General features: G+C 35.4%; 1 protein-coding gene across 2 annotated transcripts in view; it reads right to left on the bottom strand.

Annotated features, from left to right (window-relative positions):
• Positions 1–1,549: 1,549 nt before the first annotated feature.
• The window catches only part of EMC2 (ER membrane protein complex subunit 2), a 47,521-nt gene continuing 25,428 nt past the window's right edge, over positions 1,550–23,642 (bottom strand). For both annotated transcript variants that reach the window (XM_050891956.1, XM_050891957.1), the window contains exons 6-11: positions 16,872–16,957; positions 16,649–16,708; positions 14,082–14,163; positions 12,817–12,927; positions 10,283–10,387; positions 1,550–4,139 (exon numbers count right to left, since the gene is read on the bottom strand). In XM_050891956.1, the coding sequence (XP_050747913.1) occupies positions 4,053–4,139; positions 10,283–10,387; positions 12,817–12,927; positions 14,082–14,163; positions 16,649–16,708; positions 16,872–16,957 (531 nt within the window). In that variant the 3' untranslated portion in view covers positions 1,550–4,052. The remainder of the gene's footprint in view (positions 4,140–10,282; positions 10,388–12,816; positions 12,928–14,081; positions 14,164–16,648; positions 16,709–16,871; positions 16,958–23,642) is intronic.

The following is a 23,642-nucleotide window of genomic DNA, read 5'->3' on the forward strand; positions in this document are numbered from 1 at the left end:
AGCCTTTCTTCCTTCTAGACAAGCATTAAAAGGATTGCACTGCTTTATACAGGGGATTTCCTCATCACAGAACAAAATAAATTCACCTACGAAGTGCACTGATAAAGGTCTTCCATTTCACATCCAGCAGCTGAAAAACAACTTTCTCTACCAGAGGTGTTTTTTGGGGGGTTGGGGTTTGGGTGGTTTTTTTGTGGGGTGGTGCTTGGGGGTTTTGGGGGTGGGTTTTTTGTGGTTTGGTTGGTTGGTTGGTTTTGTTTGGGGGTTTGTTGTTTGGGTTTTTTTGTTTGGCTGGGTTTTTTTACAAGACAGGTAGATTAATGACCATTTATTTCTGAAAACTAGTCTCTGGGTTGAATCCAACTTCCAGCTGGTGCCTATCAAGAGGATACACCTCTGTAAGGGTGCAGAGTCATTCCAGATACGACTAGTGACTAATTTCAAGTACTTTATTCTCCATGTAGACTCAAGTATCTGTAGCTAAGCAATAGTTAGTCTTAAAATTCTATTCATGCACTGAGCAATGCAAGTAATAAGCAATATTTCGAGACATATTAAGCAGTATTAGTTTTCTAGACAAAACCACATTCAAGAACTGTTCTAACGCTCCTCCACTCTGACACCAACTAGAGGGAGGGCGGGAGAACTGTCTTTTCCCTGCATACCGGGGTACGTGCACATTGCATAGCACTGTTTCACTGGAATCTGTATGGTTTAGGTTTTTACAGAGTTGGTCTTAGAGCTGAATATATGGAAGCTCTTAAGTTACAAGAAGAAGAATTATTATTGCAAACCTGACTACAGCTACAGTTGGTGTTCTTGGAAGATGAGGGTGCAAGTAACAAGAAGCTAACAAATTCATGCCAGTAAGTCAAGTTTAATTTGCTTTCCTTTTCCCCTCCCTTCTAAAGCTGGCTGAAATACAAGTTCCACTGTAAATGCAGTGACTAGCAAACACGGATGCCATCACAAATACAGCGCTGCCAAGAGGAAGTCCTCCGTTGACTAATAACAGAGTTTCCAATAGCAACTGCAAGATATTTTGGGCACTGAACTGAAGAGATTTAGTGATATGTTCTAAACAAGATGTGTTTTTTGCAGCTACAGAATATGAATTGTATAACATTTGGACAAAAGGTTTTTAAGAAGTCACTGGTCACTTGTATTACAAAGGCAGAATCAGAGGTTTTGCTGGCTCTTCAATGACCTTTACGTCAACAGATAACACTAAGCTCTCCCTGTCAAGCCTCTTATCAAAGTATGGCTGCAAAAAACAAAGACACAAGTCATCGCCATACAGTTTGGCATTGCAAAGGTCTCAAGTTTTGGCTGTTGACTGAAACAATATGAAAACATAGCCTTTTATTTTGGAAAGAGGAGAGTGCATGCTTGGTAATAATATTTTTGTGTAGCATTTGTCACTGTCAGAGCACAATGCAGAACATAATCAAGTTCATTTGTTAACTAAGTAACCCATTCTTTGAAAATCTATTCTTTAATGCAAGACAGCATCAGTGACATATTACAAAATCATTTACTAGAACTGGAAAATTACTTTTATAAAGATCACATTATATCACAGCTTCTCTTCTGTACCTTTTGCTTGCTGACAGTGCAGGGCATTTCATAGTTACTTCCTCTGCAGACACAGGATTTTTAAATTTTCTTTTTTCATTTGAATACGGAAAAACCCCTGAATTTCCATTGCTGCAATTCAATAGTTCTATCAAAGACTGCCCATGCATTTTCATAGGAGTAATTTATTTTATCTTCGAAGTAAATACAAATTTGTCAGAAATATCTGCTAGGTCAATTTGTTAGCTCTACTATGTGGGAATTATGCCAAAATACAAGCACAAATCAGTGTTAAATAGTAATTTCAAAAAGATGCTAAGCAGTAGTGAAAACTAGAAGGTTCTAAGCAGCCAAATGAGATGAAATTTGTCATCAAATCACTGAAAACAAGAAACAGAACAAACTTCCTTACAGAGAAACTGATATAATATATGCTCATGTTTGACACTGTTATGTTAAAAGTTGCCTCTGAATAAAACATTATATATGATGCTTTCCAGCAGCATAGATGCCTGCTGCACAAGAACACTGCACTGCTGTTTTTTTAATAGCTTGGAGGTAAAATGTTATGCACCGCTAAGTAATTTTAGTCTACAGTACAGCTTCCCACCACTTTTAATTTTAGAATGCAACCAAGTTATCTGAGTTGTAGGTAAAATAAAAAAAGACTAATGAGGGTTTAAAACTCTAGATGGCACACTCATACAGTAAAAGACTATAAATCTGAACAGAAATACAGAGGTTTGCCTATGATATTTTCTTGGTTTTCCACCTGAAACATACATAATCTATCTGCAAATACTATTCGGAGGCCAGTTTGTGAATTACTATTATAAAAGGGTCTGCGCTATTTCCCCAAGTTAGAATTGGGTGTTTTAATATAATACTATGCAGTATTTGCAGTTTTGTATTTCAACAGTACTGAATTAAGTTAATTTAAGATTCCACATACAATTCATTCTCAGGGCACAGCACCCATCCTGTCACACTACCATATTCCAACTTACTTCATGGATAATGGGAATGAGATCTTGCACGTTTCTTAAAGGCACAGTCTCATGCAACAACCAGTTCAGTTATACACATTTTTAGGCTTTGAACTCACAGGGGAAGTTTTTGTTGCTGCTTTCTTTTTAAGCAGGAGCTCAGCTTTGTTTTATTACACCAAGTCCAGGATCATAAAATGGACATTTTAATACACAGCCTTTAACCTACCCATCTATATAGAGCAGGCAGTATAAACTCTGAAACTCAAATCAGCTTGGATGGTGGTAACAGTCATGAAAATGACATGGCAATATTTTTATTAGAATTTGTCAAGGGTATGTTGCTGCTGTTATGCAATCTTACTGAAGCCATAATAAACGGAATGATAGCTGTGCAACTGAATTGCCATCTGAACAACACCCACAATGATCAGAACTGCAAAATGCATGAATTAGGGTGTTTGACTAATTATCTGAGTAAATAAACAAGCACTTAAAGACAAATACAATATAGATTTACAGTGTGCTAGATCCTTCATCCTAATGGTGTAAAAACACTTTTATCCTCCAGTAACTACAAGGCAGTTGAACAAGCTATCTCATCCATACAGCGCAGTAACACTTGGTTACTGTGGGGAAGCTAATATACCATAGCTTACACCACAGTGAAGGGGTACCCATACCGTAGGTACAAAATTAGTACAGACCAGCATGCAGCCCTGCATTCAGATGGTTTTGAAATTCATGATGTGGAACACATGTACAACAAAGGACACACAGAAGGAATAAAAGAAGTGCACATGCATATACTGATTGGAGAACTCCATGGACATGGAAGCATTTGCCCACAAAGCCACACAGAAGAATGTCTTTGGCCTTAAGCCAGTACAAGAGCACCTCTGAAGCAAAGTACACAAATAAGTTTTCTCCATTGCTACAGTACTGGATATCAACTCACTAATAAAACCACTAACGTCAACTTTTTTCTCTAATAAAGTGTATTCATAATCACTCCTTGCTGTATGGTAAACATTTACGAGAAAGTGTACATCTGTAGCATGCTTTTACTCTTAAATATGCAAATAAGATTAAAATTTCTAACATATGTTATTCATCTACATATATAAATTCATAATTTCCATTTGCGAGTCCAATAAATCACTGTAATTTTTTTTAATCATTTAACAAGTTTATTTCTACAAATTATGGCTTAAAAGCAGGTACTGTAGATACAAAAATCTGAAAAGACTGATGTGCAGCACATGTCATTTCGTTATGTTGTCTATGTGGATCAGTTATTCATTTCAGTGGGTATTCATGACATTTCTCAGCAGCAATAAATAGGCATTTTACTTTTCATAAAACATTATTTTAGATAGCATGTTAATCAATACAAAATTAACTTTTAACAGCACTAAAATAACATAACCCATAGGTCATTACAGGTTGATCATGGAATTGGAAAATTTAATATTGGATCCCTGTGCCAACCTAAGATTGAGTGATTTGCAGGGTCTCCAACATGTCTTCCACTGCCTTCAAAGAGTATTTAGTTTCTTTCTTACTGCGACCTGCAAACTAAACAACAACAAAAAAGGATTGTTATTTGTCATATATCAGAAATTCTGCGCATAGATCCTGTGCAAATAACAGTTCTAAACATCAAGTACCAAAAATTAACTCTACTACAGACTTAAAAGCACAGCCTCTTTATTGTTTCACTAAAACTCAGCATTTTTACTAGAACACAAGCTATATCGCCCTTCCTCTAGTAAGTAATGAAAAATACAACAGAACTCCTTAATTTCACTCATATCACCCATGAATCTGGATATTCAGCACTAATAAATATTCCACTTTGAAATTTAAACATTTATCTAAATAGAGATATTCCTGCTGTTTTGTTTGCTCCGTAAACTTTAACATAAGTTTTATTTCAGACGATTTTTTAATGTGATCCAAATTAGATTACATTCATAATTTAAATAGTAGCAAGACTTGGACCTGTTATTGAAGCTAATCTGTTTTCTATTTTTGTTATAGTGAGACAGAGAAAGTTCTACTTACTAAAATCTACTATAAAATAATCCAGTCATCATATAATTGTATTTTATGGTTCAAAGTAACTGTGAGTAATGACCTTGTATTTGATTTTAACCTACTATTACAACAGCAATTTCAGAGAGCATTTGAAATAAAGTCTGTCTTGGTAACAAAGAAAGATACAGCTTAATAAATACTATTTATGGCTTTAGATGCCCTAAGACACATGCAGCCAAGTTTGGAAAAGAAAGGGGTAGAAGGGTAGGAAATGTCGATCACCCCACGCTGACCTCAAAAGGGTTTTTCTAACTGTACTGACAATTCCCATCACTCATCAGCCATATCTAACACCGTGGATTTATTGACTAGGTTGGTCTTCAGTCAAATGAAACTCTCAACCATTTTTAATACACCTGCATTAAAAAGTTTTGCATTTCGGGTTGGGAGGGGTGGTAAAGAAATTACAGAAGCAGTAACTATAACTTGCTGCTAGTAAAATAGCCTATTCTCTACCTAAATGTTAACATCTAAACACTCAATAAATTTTCAATTTAATGTTTTTTATTTCAAATACCACTGGTGTCTCACATAGTTAGTCCTTGATTTATAATGTGTCCCTTCTCTCTTGTAATTAACTTAATTTAGCAAACTCTTCATGACCTGTTAAGAAAGATTAAGTCATCAAACCCAGGTAATATCACACCAGCCACAAGCTGCAGGACCTGTTAACCTGCTTTTGACCCCTATGCTACAATCTAACATTGGGATTCCCAATCAGTACTGAGTTCTTAAAAAAAATAGTTTTGGCACAGTAAATGAAAAGCTATTTCAAACTAAATAGTTAGGAGAATGAAATGTTGTTATTGTGACAACACTTAATAGTTAAGAGACATACTGAAAACACCATATCTTCGTATTTCGTATTTCCAGATGATGAACTGATATGCCATGTTTTGACTCTAGTAGTATGTATAAACCCATTCTTCAGGTTGTGCAGTTTCCATAGTGACCTGCAATAGTCAACTTCAGAGGAAAATCAAAGATTTCTTAAACCTCCCAGGTGAGAGAAGTAACTTTCGCTTAATACAATATCCTCTTTTTGTTCACACTAAACAAGAATAATCCCAAGCAGATACCTGGGGAGTCCAAGTCCTTTCATAAAAACAAGCAAATGAGAAAGCAGAACTCAAAATCCTCAACTGAAAAACTGTTTCGAATTCAAAGCATTCAGAGATTTCAATAAAAAGCACAGAAGCCTGAATATACTGTGGTCAAAAAGCATGCTCGGCAAGACACACAGAAAGCACGCAATGGAAAGCTTCAAAATAAGAAGAATTTTACTTATTTTACTTCTTTTCAGGGACATTGAAAGCAAAACTGACATAAGACATTAGTTTAAAAAATGTTACTTGCTAATTTCAAGAGTGGTTGCTTTCATGATACTGACATGTACTTTAAGCTGAACAAATAAAACCAAACTCTGCGTCATAACAAACAGAAGTATACTTGGAAATGTAATCACTTCAAATTTGCCCTGACGAACAATTATTTTGTCTATTCTGCCATTACACAGCAATTTGACTGATTGAGCCGGAATCCATTTCTTAAAATCATGATTTAATTTTCTGTTTCCCAAATGGTTTGTAACAAAATCACCTCTCTCCAACCATAAATAACATGTGGATTGCTAACACAGAAGAATTTAGCAATGTACCCAAGAAGCATGTATCTGGAAAATTACTACGAGTAGGATCGCCTTAAAGATTTTTCTGAGCATTAATCAAACTTGCCTGCCTATGCTGAAACGCTTCTGCCAGAGGACATGCTAAACCAATTACCTAATTGAAGAGCACTAGGTAGCCATATTTGGTTTCGATGTTAAAGTAACTGTGACTCATATTCTCAGTCAGAACAGATACACGTTCTTCACAGGGTCTGCACAGAGAGAATAATCCAGTTTCCCAGTGCTAAGGCAAAACTAAGCTTATAACAATAATAAACTTAAAATAATTCTTTTAATAACAAGTACTTCTCTAACATCTGAAATAAAAGATTAAAATTAAATTTTATTTGTTTTTTTATCACCCAGTCAATTAAATTTAAGTGGCCTAGAGAATAATGACCTTTTTCTTCAGAGCATGTGTTAGCAGCCAGGAATTCCAGCTCCATACAGCAGCCCTAGCTACAAAACCTTCCTGTCTTCCTGGAAAAGTTTACATTTCTCCTAGATTAGGCACAGATGAGAAGTACTAATCAGCATGGAGGGTTACATATTTAACATCAAAATAAGTATATTAACCAGATGAAGTGTCAAATATCTGTGCTTTTCAGAAAATTACTTAATTCAACTATTCTTTATCACCATGTTTTCCTGTAAAGAAACTGCTGCACAGTGTGACCAACATTAGTGAAAGTAAAGTTTTCTTTTTACACCCAAAGACTGTTTTCTTTAAATGACAATAAACTAAAAAGCTGCTCTGATTTCATACAGGAATGCACAGGAAAAGCAAAAATCAAGTGCCAAAGCAAACTGCTTGAATGAGAGAATAAATTGAAAGAAGGGGACCAGTGAAAATATTTCAAGTAAATTGCATATAAAATAAAAAAATGCAACTATAGCCAGTGCTGAATTTGAAAAAATAAAGGCAATTTTCCAAATTACTGAGCAAACTGCTGGTAATTCAAGTTCATTCAGATGAATGAATCCAATTCAAATCCAGACTGAAAACGAGGGAAGATCTCACTGCAAGACAATTGCTCGAAAGTAACTTTTTGAATTAATAACTTCATATTTTAAAGTCACAAATTCATACAATTTGTCTAGGCACCCAAGTCAGGATTCCAAATGCATCTTATTCTCTAGAACATGACTACCAGAAAAATTGTATTTAACAGTATAAGAAGGTCCAACTAATAAAACAAGTCAATGCCAAACTCAACAAGCTCTTAAGGCTCTTATTACACTTTACAAAGTGCTTTGGATAATGCAAGAAAAGTGGGGAGGATTTCTAGAGATAATGTAAGTATCTAGCTTAAAACCTGGCTAGACAACCCTCCACTAATGGAGGAAGGCTGTAAGGACTTCCACTGGCACAAGCAACCAAGGTTTCATCCTTAGGTCCAAAAGATGACCATTTCCAACCGCTCAAAACGTTAAGGGAGCAACAAATCAATACTGACTCATAGGGGAAACTGCCACCTACTACATCACCAAACACCATTTGCTGTAGCAGTTGGATGTTGTAAGTCTCTGACATACACACTGGAGTGGCCAAACCCTTCTGCAGTCAAGTAACAAGCGCAGTAGGGTTGGGCTGGGGCAGTCCTGTCCAGCTGTAGCCACGAGAGCTTCTTGTGGTACTTCTGTGAAGAGGAAGGGGCTGTTTACGCCCTTTGCTTGCCAAATCCTAGCTTGAGCACTTACATTTTCTGTATAGCTAAATTACCCCTATGATTCCAGTCAGATATGGTGTTTGTCACTTTATGTCCCAAACAGCTAAAAAGAGCAGCTGAAGTATGCAATGTATCACAAAAGTATGAAGTCACAAAGAAGTTATGACATGTGTTTTAAATATATATTAGTTGTGTTAACGTGATCTGTTCTGGTAAGCATCAACCAAAAATGCTTAATGTAGGATCCAAAAGAGCTTCACAGAATGCACTGGAATTGCACTGTCCAGTAAAAACAAACAAACAAACAAAAACCAAAACCCCACACACACCCAGAACCCCCCCCAACACCGCCACCACTCCCAATAGAAGTCATATTTTGTTAGAGATATGGTGATGTTAACAGAAAGCCATGTGGAGAGAGAAAAAAAAAAAAAGAAAAAAAAGGCATGCTTATCTGGCTGTGAGTCAAGTAACTACAAACTGTCATAATTAAACTTTCATTATATTTAGAACCACGAGATGCCTATTTCTAGGTCTTAATCTTGGTATACCACCATTCCACAGCCAACACTGGTTTTACATTTCCACCCTGATGCACCCTGAAAGGGGCTGTTTCCCAAAAGCGCTAACAGGTCTCTACTGGTGCTTTGAACTGGAAACTTCAGCTGTAATAATCACTTAAAACATGTTTAAAACCACTCTAATCTAAGCAGTTCATTTTATTAAGATGTAAAGCATGGAATAATAGTTTTCGCTCAAAATTCACACATCTTTTAAAATCTGTTTTGTTCTATCAGTGGTGAATCCACTATGTATCCTGTTCTTCAAGAGCTTTTGGGGGTTTTTTTGGGTTGTGTTTTTTTTTTTTTTTTTTTAAATCCTGCAATACTTGAGTTTTCCATCAATGTTGTGCTTACAGGAATGTCAGACATACTGCGGTCAAAAGAAGTCCTGCTTATTTATGGGACATCAGACAAAGTTGGCAATTCATACACACCTTACTGTCATGAGCAGGTAAATGGTTTATTAATGAAAAGCAGGGAGTCATTTAAAGAGCAAAACAGAAAAATAAACTTTAGGCGCACAAGTATAAAATGCTTAATTATGTCCTCAGGGATACAATATTCTTCACTGTAAAGTACAGTCAGAAGCTACAGGGCCAATCAGGGGAAATGGAACATAGTTCAAAGTTGTAATATATCAAAAACATGTCAGCCACAAGAAGCTGCACTCTTGGCAATGAATCGACATACGGTGTATTAAGAAAACTGCGTTGGCCATAAAAAAAAATCCTGATTTAATTCCATAATAGATGGAGCTGGTCAAAAGGCCGTTTGGTAGTATTAACTGTGAAACAGTAGCAGCAAGAGAAAAATTAAATATTGGGTTCTGATACTGAAATATTACAGAGAGAAAAGAGCGTTACATGTATATAAAGTCTTTGCATTTAATACCAACATTTTTGCTCAGAAAAAGTTCTGGGGAGAACTGGACAGTACGATGTTGATGTTCAGGATTACTTATGCATCAACTTTGATTGGCAGATCATTAAGAATAGCTGTAACGGAGTCAAATAGACATACTATGTTTGGGACGCATGGACAGCAGAACCTATGAGCTAAAACCTGTTTTTATTCATAGTTACAGAAAAAATATAGGGGCTTATAATACAAAAGCAAACATAGATATTTATGCATAACTTTTCAAACAGCTGAAAAGACTCCTAATGACTTCAGTAAGCTTTGATTGTGGCCTACAAAGTCTATATTTTCACAATTCAACGGGCATTTTTCTATAAAACTACACAAAACCAACTTCAGTCACAATTACTAAGGTAATTATTAGGAACACCATTAAATATGATTTTGAAAGGTCAGAATAAACTGAAGGAAAATAAAATTCTAGAATTTTCATTTGTTTTCTAGTAAAATAGAAGTAGATGACCAAGTCACTCTAAGAATTAAGACATATCAAGTTTTATTAAAATACTTAGCTGTAGAACTGAGTCTTGGAGGTCAACATTACACTAGTGTACATTCAGTTAATGTTAGTAGAAAAAATTCTGTTTAAAGCTAATAAGTAAATACTACTAATTAACAACTGTAAAATATCAACCTTATGTTAATTAAGGCTTCCAGTAAATCAAACAGAAATAGAACGCAAAAAATCCAAGCAAATTATGCTGATTTACACGTCGTATCTAACCTCTTGAACAGCAGTTGATAAAAGTGCAGAAAAGGACTACAGAGCATGTCAAGAGTATCATAAAACAGTGATGTACTAACCTGGTATGCTCTGTTTATTTGGTTAGCTGCCCAGCTGGCATATTTCATATTATCTTTTTTCATTTTTGCACTTGCTTTTGGATTGGAAGCAATATGGCTGGCAGACTAGGAATACAAAAATAAAACCAGTGTAACTATAAAATATATGTGCATGAAATAAACTGAGAGCATTCAGCACCTTTGCATTCAGAGCCCCACACACAGTGATAGCGGAAAAAGAGAAAAAATAAAAACAGTTAGTGGTAAACAGCATCCAAATAAGAGTTAGCTAAACTTTTTAAACAATTGTTTGTTCTAATTAAAGCTAAAATAGACTTCAGTTCAGCTGTGTACCAAGTTAGGAACCAAACCTGGACATGATCAGCTAATCCAATTTGCTTTTCCTAAAGTGAGAGTTATAAATTAGTTTTCCCCATTCAATTTGTTACCAGAAACGATATAAAATACATCACTTGTGTGTCCAAACTGCCATTAAAAACATGACATTTTTCCCTGTGGCATCAGAAAACACATTTTAAAAGCAAGTAAGACTCTATACATAAACTATGCCCATCTTCACCTGAAAAAATAAAAAAGATTATTTAAGAACCGAACTCATCTCAGAGACTTTTCCACTTATATAAATAAAGCCACTTTGCAAGGAATCATTGCTACTCCCTCCCAGAACATCTTTCTGAGTGTAAAAGTACTTGAATGCAAAGAACTACAGAACCCTACTCTCACCCATCAATGAAGAACCTTCAGAGAAGATTTTAAAAAGGAGCATGGAAGCAAATGTCTACATGAATACTACATTTCAAACTCAAAGAACGTTCCCTTACAGCTATTTCCCTGAAACTACCTCCAGAAATGGGAAAGGAGTGGGATTGTCAAAGAAGCAGCCTCCACAAACTCAGGAACGCATTCTCTGAAGCCATGCCCACATGAATTGAATTTGTGATCTAGTACAAGGTCAGGATCCTAAGATGAGGCATAATTCCCTCTGGTTTCCTGAATTCGATGAAGTACTGACCAGTTTCCTCAGCAGATATGGCTGAAAGCCTTTGTGGGGAATTTACCAGGGTTATGGACATTCTTTCGGGGGACTACAAACACTGGGCATGTCTGTCAAGTACAAAAGCAGCAGCCACAGCAAAATCAGATCCTAAAGCCTGGAAACAGCATTACAAAGAAACTAGGAGCCAAAGGGTAGATACAGAAGCAGTGATGGCAAGTTATGCTTGCAAAAACCACCTGGTGAAATGTGACAGCAGCCAGCCGAGCAAAACTGAAGAACTGAAACAGAGCATACGTGCATTTTTTGCAGTACTGCACTTGCATTATACAAATCAGTGTTTATGTGTATGACTTTTAGGCACCGCCAAAACAAAAAGTTTCTCAAACGCCTGGGTCATATTATCTCAAGGTTGCCAGCCAAATCATCATAGATAACAGGCTCTAAATCTACCTTACAGACTGAAAATAACAGGCAGGACATAAGATCTGACAGAGGACAAGCCAAGATTGGCCATAATAAACCCCCAGGCCTGTTCTAGAATCAATGCAGAAGTCTATATGTATACACACCTTAAAAATCAGTTTAGGCCAATAAACAGATTTGCTACAAAACTTACTCCTAAAAAGCTAAATGATGTAAGGAACAGCAAGGAGCCAGTCTTTTCTCCTTCTTGAACATACAATCACCAACCCAAGAATCTCTGCAGATGGGCTAAGAAGATTATGTCTAAATCTCTTTGAGTCTTAAAGGTGATGCCTAACAAGTCCTTGAAAGGAAGCTCCTATTGCCTGGTATTTATAGGAAGCCTCAAAGTTATCTGCCTGATGTGTCTCTGTAAACTGCCCCCCTCCCAAGAGACAAAAGGGTGGCCTAGATTTAAAAAAAAAAAAATATATATATATGGAACCTTTCTGGTTTTGTCCCTAAAAAGATCTTTTAAAAGATTTAAGATCTAAGATCTAAAGGAAGATCTTCAACAGAGGCCTCAGTATCTTTGGAGAAACTGAAGAACTGGTGCCAGTACATCCTACCCGTAGTTACTGTAGTCATAGCCACACTCAAGCCGACAATGCTGTGCAAGCTAAAGACTCGTTTTGAAATTTAAAGTAGAAAGCTGTATTTAGAAGTTGGAGTGAGAAAAAACAAAGAAAAAAAAAAAACCAGGCTGGTAAAAAAAAAAAAAAAGAGAGAGAACGGAAGGAAAGCGGCCATCATACTGTGTTGGTACTCTTCAGCAGTTCACCATCCTGTAGGAAAGGAGTATGACTTTAAATCCTTTTTCACGAAGTTACCTTCATGTGCCAATAATTATAATTCTTTGGAAAACACGGGCAAGACTTAAAGGTTAAGAGCACTTTAAGTAAGGAGTACTTACTGGCACAAAATTGTCCATAGTCAGTATTTAAAACCAGTGTTAATAATCTGAGCTATTAAGTTAAACCAACAGAAAAAAACCCCCAGCAAATGGTAAAGAATAACAAACATGCATAAAAACACATTCAAAATGATAACATGGAAAATATATAATCGTGCTTACCATGTAAAGTCCAAACAAAGCTCTCATATTTCTGTTGTTAAGCTTCAGTGCTTGTGCAAAATACTTTCTTGATAGCTCAAGGTTTTCAAGCCCACCTTGAGTGTATTTAACCTGTAAAAATTATAAGCTCCTGAAACTTGCACGTCATCCATACCTCAGGCATTCACTCTTGAAGCAAAGATACTATGAAACTTCACTTCAGGTTTGTTTCACATGATATTTCAAATCAGGTGAGTCCTACCAAAGGCCAAATACTGGCTTGGGAGAAATCCAAGCTCTTTTCAATATATAAATTTTAAAATATTTAACTATAGGAGGGAAAAAGCCAGCATTAATTTAATTAATTTATTGCTACAAGAATAAAAAGTGATCATTTTGCACCTATACATACTTACAACCTTGGGATAGTCTCTTATGAAAAGTAACACAAGCTTTAAATCTAAAGCTAGACTCTGAATACTATAAATCCATACTAACTCTATATTCCTTCAGCATGCATTACACCAGTACACAAAACAATATAATGCCTTCCATTATCTACTCAACTGCAAAATAGTGCACGAAGTTTAGAAGATTACTCCATTGTTTTTCTAGTCATTTTGCCTGTTATTAGATCAACAAAGAGAGGGATAAATACTAGAAGATATGCTTCACAGTCTTTCTACCAGAAAGCTATTTAGAACTTCAAGTTTTAATGTTAACCCAATTTTACCAATATTAACAAAGCAAATTAAATCCTGTCTAAGCAGTTAACTATAATTCCTAGTATAATTTAGGAAAAAAATAATATACATCTGAAAAAGGAGTGCAAACGGCTAAAAAACTCGAGCTAAAACTTCTAAGGGCCCTCTCTCTTCCCAGTGCTCTTTCAGGCAAAATTTCCTATGTGGATTCCAAGATCTGGCTCCACAATAACAGGCAATATATCATAACCTCCTAGGCAGCATTGTTATGGAAAAGTTTAACTTCTCATGCACTTAATTTGAAAATTGCATAAACACTTCAACAAGAATAGCTCATTTAAAACAAATTTTTACCTTCAGTATTTCCTGCCCTTACTCTTATATTTAGCCTAGTCACACTGAGTAAGAAAACACAGTTTTCTTAACATGTTAAGTTCTATGAGAAGTTAACATTCTCTGTGTACTCTCTTAAATCTCCTAGGGAAAAATTAAAGAAACCATTTTTATTCCATTTTCACCACTTCAGTAACATAAAAACAGAATATGTATTCAAACATAATTGATTTTTCTGAAAATACCTACTTCAGCATATTGCTGACAATATAAGTGGTTGTGTGGATTAGTCATCATAAGCTCCTCTAAGCAGAAGGCTGCCTTTGCATAGCTGAGGAATATAAAAAAAACAGTGACAAAATGACACAGAGTATACAGTTCTTTGCTTCGGTTTCTTTACAGCACAAAAAAAGTCTTACTTTCCCCCCTGTAACTTCACGTGATGCACAATTAAGAAAAATGTTTTCTTTTAAAATGATGCTTGAAACCTCAAGTTACTATTTTTATATCATAGATAGTGAAAAATATACAAAATTTAATAGTCTAGGTATATATGGAACAGCTCATGGAAAGCATTTAATATATTCATTTCTTATTAATAAGTGCCATTTCTTATCAACAAGAGTGATGAGTAGAAACAGGCATTAGGTACTTAAGACATTGAACTCGGACTACAAAATAGTTCATTTTTTTCTACAAGAAAGTTCAGCTACCTGAGGATTCACAAACCAAGCTACAGACCAGAGCACTTACACAGTCAGTTAAGTTCATCTGCTTACAGTCAATCACAGAAGTGAGACCGAAAAAACTTACTAAGAACAGTTCTAAAAATCAAACAGTTCAAATCTATATATGAAAATAGCATACCAGTCCAAACAGGCAACAACTTATCATTTGAAAAGAAAAGGCTAGTATTTGTTCTTTAAATGAAAGCTTTCAGAAAGAATTAAAAAGTCAAGCTCAAAATGTAGGTTTATTTAATTATAACAATCTTAGCTTCATAATCTTTCAACTAATAGAGTTTCCTGCAGAATTTGTATCTTCTACAGATATGTGACAGCACTGTTGCACAGAGTTTACGTGATAGGATTCCAAAATTCAGACACGCAATGTTTATAATGACAGTGTGGGTAGATATTTAATATCAGACTAAAAGCAATTTAGCAATTATGAGACAATATTAAACCATATAATCCGTAAAATCTTATTTCATAAAAGTGAATATATTGTGGTTTTCTCCTGTGCACATTATGATAGTCGCGTCTGTATTTCAAATCTTAATTTAGAGATAAAAGGATAGCCACCTCTTCTCCAAAAGCAGAAGCCACAGTCCTCATAACAGAACAGAGCATAGAATTGAGGACTATATAAACCTTGTACATCTAAGTATGTTTATGAACAACGGTAACAGCATGGTGATTTCACAAGCGAGACTAAATTTGTGACACTGATAAAACAAGTAAGCTGATGAATTGTCTCCTTTTTTAAAAATTAACTTTTACTTGCTTTTTAGCCAAGTTCCCAATTTTTTTCCCATTTAATCATCAAAATAATAATAATAATGATGCTCGTAAAAGTACAGTGAGCACAGTCAATTCTTTCAATGAACTGGAGAAAGTTCTACATATTATTTTTTATTGGAATTACAGACCAAGACAAATACAAGCAAAAGCAATTTCTTTCTCAGGTTTTATTACACAATTTTGTAATAAAGATTATAGCAAAAAAACCCCAAACCCAGTAATGGAATACGTATGTTTGCACCACTCTATCATTCACTTTTGTACTGACAGATTTGACAAGCTTAAATATCTTTCTAACCATTTAAAAAAAAAAAAAAAAAAAAGCTATTTTCTTGGAAAAGTGGCTGGTGAATTTCCCAAAACAAATGGAAATCTGGATATCAAAATTCTAGATTATTCCTTAAGTCAGCATTTGAATGAGTTTAATAATTATTTTCTTTGAGAATGGGGTGGAAGGAGAGGTGATGGGGGAACAATTTTTTCATCACATTGAGAATGGCTATTTCTTCCTTGAGAATTTGATTCTTTCACTACTCTCTGGAAAGGAAGGTAGGAAACAATGTGATATAATTCAGGCTGGGCTGAAGAACTAAAGAACGGGAAAAAAAAGATACGTCTTTGGGTGGAGGTTAGAATTAATGCTGTGATATTAGAAAACTTGAACTAAGGCTTTGAGCTAATCCTCTCACACTGGGATTTCCTCCTGTCACTACAGCAATAAAAAAAAAACCTAACAAAAACATTAAATATCCAATAAGCAAGTTACTACAACATTCAGCATTCTTGATGGTATTGGGTTTTGTACCCAGGCGACCAGATGCCTCTAACTCTGGATCCATGTTTTGTTTTGTTTTGTTTTTTTAAAGGTTACTAAAAGTTCTTGCAGAGGCAGGGTAAAAGAAAATCAGAATATCAGTTACCATGATCAATTGATTTCAGAAGTAAAGAATTCAAAATCTATAACTAGTAAAAAACATTACTTGAATGAAAAATTATGGGAAATAAGTGCTGTTCCCTGCTACACGTAAACCACTTCTTTTAAAATATTGGATTTAAAAAAATGACTGAAACATACAGGTAATTAAGTAAACTTTCTCTTCTAAAAATCAAATGCCTTCTTAAAGCATTTGGTAGTCAAATAAGGTTAGTAATTATTTCCTATTGATGCTTTTTATATTGGAAATGAGACAGCATACTTTCTAACACTAGTCCTTCAAAAAAAATCAGGTCTTTGACTTACACAGAGTAGGTTTCAATTTAACAGATTTTATGTGAACTTAGCAAACAACTTACTCATGTTCATTGATGTAAAGTTCTGCAAGTTCATGCCAAGCTTCTTGGTCTCCAACAAACCTGTATAGAGAAGACAAGAGAGGGAAAAAAGGAAAGAATGTGCAAGGGATTCTGTAAATGACCAGCATGGAAGCAAAAGCGTAAATCAAATGCAAATTCCATTTTAATTAAAAAGATTTATCAGAATAGGAAAACACAATCTGTATTCTTGTAAGACACTCACTGTTCCAGATACTCATTCAGCTCTCGGATGGCCTCAAGATTTTTCCCCTGGGCTTTTCGAATGGCAATCTTACGCTTTCTTGCCGCCTATGGGTTGACATTAATAAAGGATTAGGGTCTCATAATTCCCTGGGTTTTTGTAAAGAAAGCAATTTGACTGTGCAAATTATTATCTCAATACCAGTGGAATTCCACTGCAGAGCAACTGCTAGGTTGAAGTTTATAAACATACCCTATGACATCCCACTGAGAGACTGAAAACCTCCTCTTACAATCACATTATGTATGCTTTTCTTTGCAGGCACAAACTGTATGCATTATTTCATTCAAATAAATGACTGTCCAGATTCTGATAATTACAAAACAGCAGGGGATGCTAATCTTCAGCCATTCTAAAGACCCCCACCTTGTCATTCACAAGATCCATGACTATAGAGGGGAGATGGTGACTGAGTCTTAGAGAATCCCACAGATGCATCTTGGTTGCCACTGTACAAATATGGCTTTCAGCCATTTTTAAAGATTCTTGTTGGAGTGCTGAATGCCATCGTTAATTAATGTTGAATACACACCGATTTCATAAACAAGTCTCTCATCATTCCTGGAGCACAAAGTAGGCTCTTCAATGTAAAGGGAATACAAAATAGCCACTTCAATGGCAAAACTGAGCAGTACTTCAATATGTGGGTGGAAAATGTATTTCAACATAAAAAATATGAAAACAAGTTATAAGAATTATAACGTATTTAAATTTTGAACTCTATAAAAGTTGTTACAGACCACCAGGAGAAAAGATACACAGAATTTTAATAGTTGATTATTCTGTACTTCAAACCAATATTCCAGTTTCTGAAGTATGTTGGTTACTGTTCTCTAAAAGCAGTTTTCAGACATCTAGGAGCTGTGAATCAAGATACACTTGAGCTGTAATTCAAAACAACGGACATCTTCCCAGCAGTGTGACAGAGTTTGGAGCAAACAGCACTACACCTCAGCCAGTCTGAAAGTCATCAGATCGGGAATCTGACAGAATGAAAGTAAAACCAAACTCCAGTGTAACATGCCTCAAAGAACAAACACCATCAGCCTCCTGCCTTGCCTATAACCCCTGTTCTCCTGGGTGATCACAACCGCTGTAGTCAGACATGAGAAGACAGATGTGTGGTGTGCATGATGTGTCTGTGTGTACATACACACTCATATGCCATTTCTCCATGAGATAATATTAATAAAAAAAAAGCACACTCTTCTGGCAACAAAATCCCACTGCTTATTCCCCTCATAGCTCTCATCCCATTTCATATCTTATAAAGAGGTTATACAGTTGGGTATCACCTTACGGAAGCCTTGACAGCACGGGAATGGACAACTGTTCAAAACCTCAATCGATTTTAATCTTTGAATTTAAGATAACTCTGAAATTAGTTTCTTCATAATGTACCTTCCTAAGATCACAGTCACATATATGCCGAAAGTTCTTGTATTTTTACAGTATTTTAAACATAATCATTCTCTTAAATAATTTCTTATCCTTTGATCACCACTTGAACAAATTAATTGCTTCCAGAAGAAGAGGAAAGTGTAGCATTTAAGTAAACTAGTTCAAGCTACCAAAACAGCACAGCTAGAAACACTTTTAACACTAACTGTAGGTTTATTCTTTCCTTTGAGTTCATCCCCTCCACCTCCCCCACAAACATATATTTGATGAAAATTCAGTGAAAATGACTCAAGTGAGGAAAAAATATTTCACTCTTCTGCTTAAACGCAAGGCACAGGCAGAGAGAAAATTCATCAGAACAATCAGAAGACAAATTAGGACACAGGCAGTGTGGTGGGTTTAGCCACAGTCATTTTGTTTTCCACTGCTGCTTTGTCAAACTGCAACCTGTGAAGTTACGTTCATCATTCTACTTTTACTGGGAGACATTTGGCTAAAAGCCATAACTGACTCCGGAAATTTTAACTGCTGACCACATTTATCACTATAAAATAAACAGTGTTTGTTATTGTTATTTTTGAGTTTTTAAAATAAAGATAACAGCGTAATTAAACTTATTTTTTTAAAATATAAAGTGCTTATCCCGCATGCTTATCATATTGCTACTATTACTAAACAAAAAAAACCAAAACGAAATAAGAACACCAAAACCATTGTTCTCTACCACATTTTATGAAGAGGTCTGAAAGCATTTCGTAAAGCAGGTCAGCACCCTTGCTATGGTGGGAACACCAGGGCAGTGTTAAACTCACTACCCAAGGCTGATATTATACACAGCCCAGTGACCTGCCCACTGAGCCCGAAACATGAAAGAAGGGAAAGTGGGGATAACAGCGTACACAGCCAAAGGAGCGTATCGTGCAATTACGGCTTACGAAGACAGAAGTTTTTTTGCAGGTAACAGACTATCTACTTTAAAATGTAGCTTTTGGATTAAAAATTCAGTTGTTATTTTCAAAATTTAAAGAAAAAACAATCAAGAGACTGACCAAAACTAAACTGCTTGAGAACTGAAATAATCTGTTTAATATATAAAATCAATCAATGTATCTGACAACTTAATTTGCAATGGCAAACAGGAACAGCCTACATAAGCCACCCTCCTTTTTTGTTTCTAATGCAACTCCCTCAATCGCATGCAAGTCAGTCCTCCAAAAGAATCTGGAAACAGATTTTCTCCACGGCTGCTTTATTTCTTAACCACAGCACTCCCAAGTAACGTAAATCACTGGAACCTCAAGACATTAATTTATGAAAAGCTACAACTGTTTCTAGTCACAAATATAAACTGATGTTTACCTATAACAAGCATGTCATCTAATGCAATCAAATAATGAGGATAAAAGGATTAGACATAATTAACATGTTCTGATGGTAGCACTTAGGAGTTAAATGAATTGCATATACATTTGATGGAATTTATCTGCTTCTAAACTGCACCAAATCCCACAACATTTCTGCAAAATTACACTTTTTGTTTCTTATTTGAGGAAAAATATTATTTAAAACTTCCTTTTTTATCCACCTTCCTTATCACCAAAAATAAAGCAGCATCTGGGCTTGAAATCTGCACTCTCTTCACCCTCAAATAAACTTTCAAAAATGCTGGGATAAGTTTATTTACAGAAAACTCTTAGTTTACAAAAAAGAGGCTCAGCCACTCAAAACAGTGCTGACATTCAGAGGATGAACAAAATGTTGTATAGTAGCACAGAATTTTTGAAAGTCTCTTTAAAACCGCTGGGAAGAAGTCAGTGAGGACATAGGGTTTTTTTAAAGCAATTACTAACATTTTTCCATCACAAAACCAACACAAATATTCTGAACGCATTGCCAAGAGACAGACACATAGGTGTTCAGTAGATCTGAAGTATTCAGATCTGTGATTCCTAGGAGTGATAAGACAGGCTAAAAAAAAGACATGAAAACAGACTACTATTGTTTTTATCTGTATTCACAGACTACTCTCCCATCTGACTTTCTAGTTTTTCTTTGAATCATAAAGACTATTAGGGTTTTTTTTAAATAAAAACTGAAATTCAATGACTCCAGTAGTCAATGCTTTAAGAAAAACATATATGAAAAGGCCTGCACTAAAAGCAAGACATGGGCCATTTTGTGTGCTGTAAACTTCTAATTCTTACTCTGATTTATATTGTCCCTGAGCCCCTGTCTAGCTTGCTGTGTGTATCAGCTTCCTCCTCAGTGAGCTGGGGCTCGCACTCAGCATGCTTACTTAGCATCCTGAGGAAAGCAGCATAACTAACAACAATTTACACACATAGCATCATTTTTTCTTTATTTCCATCAAATTAAACACAATGTTTTATGGTGCAGAACCACTGCCAACACTAATAACCACTTTACCAGATTAAAAACCCAGTTGTTTGATGTGGAAAGCCAGCCTCCCACAAATTCTACAGAAGCTTTACCTAGCATTTATTTCATATATCGATTTATTACCTGCCTTAGTATCAGCTGATATAAGAAAACCAGGCAATTTCATATGTTTTATTATGTTTCAGGCCTTTTTTTAGTAAAAATCTCACATTTCAAAATATAAGCTCATTTTTAGGGGACCTATTGCAAGGTACTAAAAAACTGTGAAATGCAGAGTACAGATATGTTCAATCATTAATTTCAAGTCCACTAAGAATATTCATGAGAAACTTACTTTTAACTACAAGATTTGAGATTATTTTGAAATCTACAAAGCATACTAAAATAGTCGTAACAATCACTTTAACAAAGATAGAAAAATGACGTTCAAGAGTTACATTTTGGTTCTTTGCATCACAACAGTAAGATTTTTAAGAACAACGCTGATACAAAAATGAACTCAATCTCCTTCCTCCTTACACCTTAAATCAAAAGGAAAAGACAAAACTTTCAGTGCTGCAACAAGATCTGCAGTGTTTGACCATGCAGAACCTATGGCATGGAATTCCCCCTATCAATTTTCCAGAGTTTAAACAAAACACTAGAATGATTATTGGCTGATTCTGTAAATCCAGCATTCTTAATCGAAAGATATATGCCATCTTAAAGAAACGCTTATACCATAATCAGTATCATATGGACTAAGGTACTTCAGTATGTCATGTATTTATTAAACAGTGAACCTTTCTAAGCCATTTCTTTTAAAGACTAATAATCCCCAATCTGGCACAAGAACTAATCCTCCATTTGTCATGATTCTTTTTAATTAGCATTAAGTAGACTCAAAGTGAAGTGAGGAGTTGAACATTTATCAACTTCTGCATTTGATTAGTAAAACATACCAAGAGAGAGTCTAAGATTGTTCTAAATTTCATGGTTGCAAAGAAAGTATTATAGTAGGAGAATTTTCAGGCACTGACACCTCTAAGAAAGGAACGATTTCATATCCGTATAACTGCTGCAGCGTTAAACAAATTATATTTTGCATCTTAAAAAGAAATTCTTTGATTTTTTAAATTTGTTTTTGTCAAGGACTTAACATTCGAGCCAATGTGCGTTTGGTCTAAGGTTACATTAAAATAATTTCCTTCAAATTGAAATATGCAAATCAAAACAGAAGTGTAAACAACTACAACAAAGCTAAAGGGAACGAATTACACAGATGTCAAAAAATACCACATAATCTGAATACAACCACAATCACAAATGTACTCTTACCAGACTTAGAGTTTTTTCTCTTACATGAATCTATGCAGGCGCAGAGCTGCTGAGCTGAAGCTGCTGCTTTAGGGATAATGTCAAAGCATAAGTAGCAATGGTGAACATAACTTTTTACAGGATTTTAGGGGCAATCCAATGAACAAGTCTAACACCAGCACAGAGCAAATTGGTAGAAGCTACAAAGGCTAAAAAGCTAAAGCCTGGAACTGGAGAACATGAAAAATGTAATATACCAAGGAAGAGTAAGAACAGTTTACACAGAGGAAAGTAAGGCTTCCCTAATCTACTGGAGTTCTTCAAAGGAGTCACTAAGAGTGTGGATGAATAAAGATCCATTTAAAAGTCAACTTCAACTTCAAAAATAATTTCAACAAGCTCTCTCACTCTGAAGCCAAAAGCTCTGAAGGAAACTAAGCTGTCACAGTGTAAGAGGGGAAGGTCTTCATGTGGATAAATAAATTAGTCAAAAGAAATAAAATAGAGGAGAAAAGAGTTCTTGTCTACCAGTGAGTTCTCTGCACTGAGAATCCCAGTCACCTGTATTAAAAACTACTGCCCAGCATCTTCATAAGAGATCTAACCAGGGAATTAACAGTGATGTGCTAGAATTAATTGATGATAATGAGTTATATAAGTATAAAGAACAAAAGTAAACTGCAAAGAATAGCAATCACAACAGTGAATGTCAGCATGATAAAACAGCCCCTGAAATTTGATCTAGATAAAGGGTTGCATATAGGGTAAAACAATACTAATTTAATGTACGCAGAAAAGCTGTCTGAATTCGCTCAGTTAGGAAGCAGACGCTGGAGTTGCAATGAACAGTTCTATAAAAAGTCAGTTCAATGTTCAGAAGAGGTCTTAAAAAAACCACCCCAAAACCCAAAATCCACAAAACTGTGATACTGGAATTATCAGAAAAGAATGTAGAAGAGAACACATCAGTGGCATCATTTGGCCATTGTATAATTCCATAATGCTCTCGCATTTTTAATACTGACTGCAGTTCTGTCCTCTCCTTCCTCATCCAAATATAGAAAAAAAACCAGAAAGGACACTCACAACAGCAGCAAAGTTTCAGGGCACAGAATGGCAACAAGAACTGCTAGACAGATTAGGACTTCTCAGCTTAGAGGGAAGAAAAACGCAAAAGATCCCTAAAATCATGAGCACGAATAAAGTGAACAGAAAACAACTGTTGACTGTAACAGATGAATTAGGGATATCAAATAAAATTGTTACGTTGAAAGTTCGGGAAAAAAAAAATGAGGAGAGATTTGCCTAATCCATGAAAAAATTATGAAATTTCCTTTCTGAATGATGTTGTAGACACAAGCACATCAAACTTATACAAGTTCAAAAAGAAGTTAAAAAAAAAAAATCAATGCAGAAATTTCATGAAGAGCTATTAAAAACAGAGTTACCACTTCTGGCGCAGGAAAACTGTAACATGAAGATGAATAGAAACTGGCAGAACAGACCAGAGCATACTGTGATTGCCCCATTCTTATACACTTCTCCCGGTATCTGTTATTGGTCACTGTCAGGACAAGTAAAATGGACTTTTGGCACGACTCCAGTATAGCTGTTCTTATGTTCTCAAATATTTAA

This window comes from Gymnogyps californianus, chromosome 2 (assembly GCF_018139145.2).
Source record: "Gymnogyps californianus isolate 813 chromosome 2, ASM1813914v2, whole genome shotgun sequence".
In the NCBI taxonomy this organism is placed as follows: domain Eukaryota; kingdom Metazoa; phylum Chordata; class Aves; order Accipitriformes; family Cathartidae; genus Gymnogyps; species Gymnogyps californianus.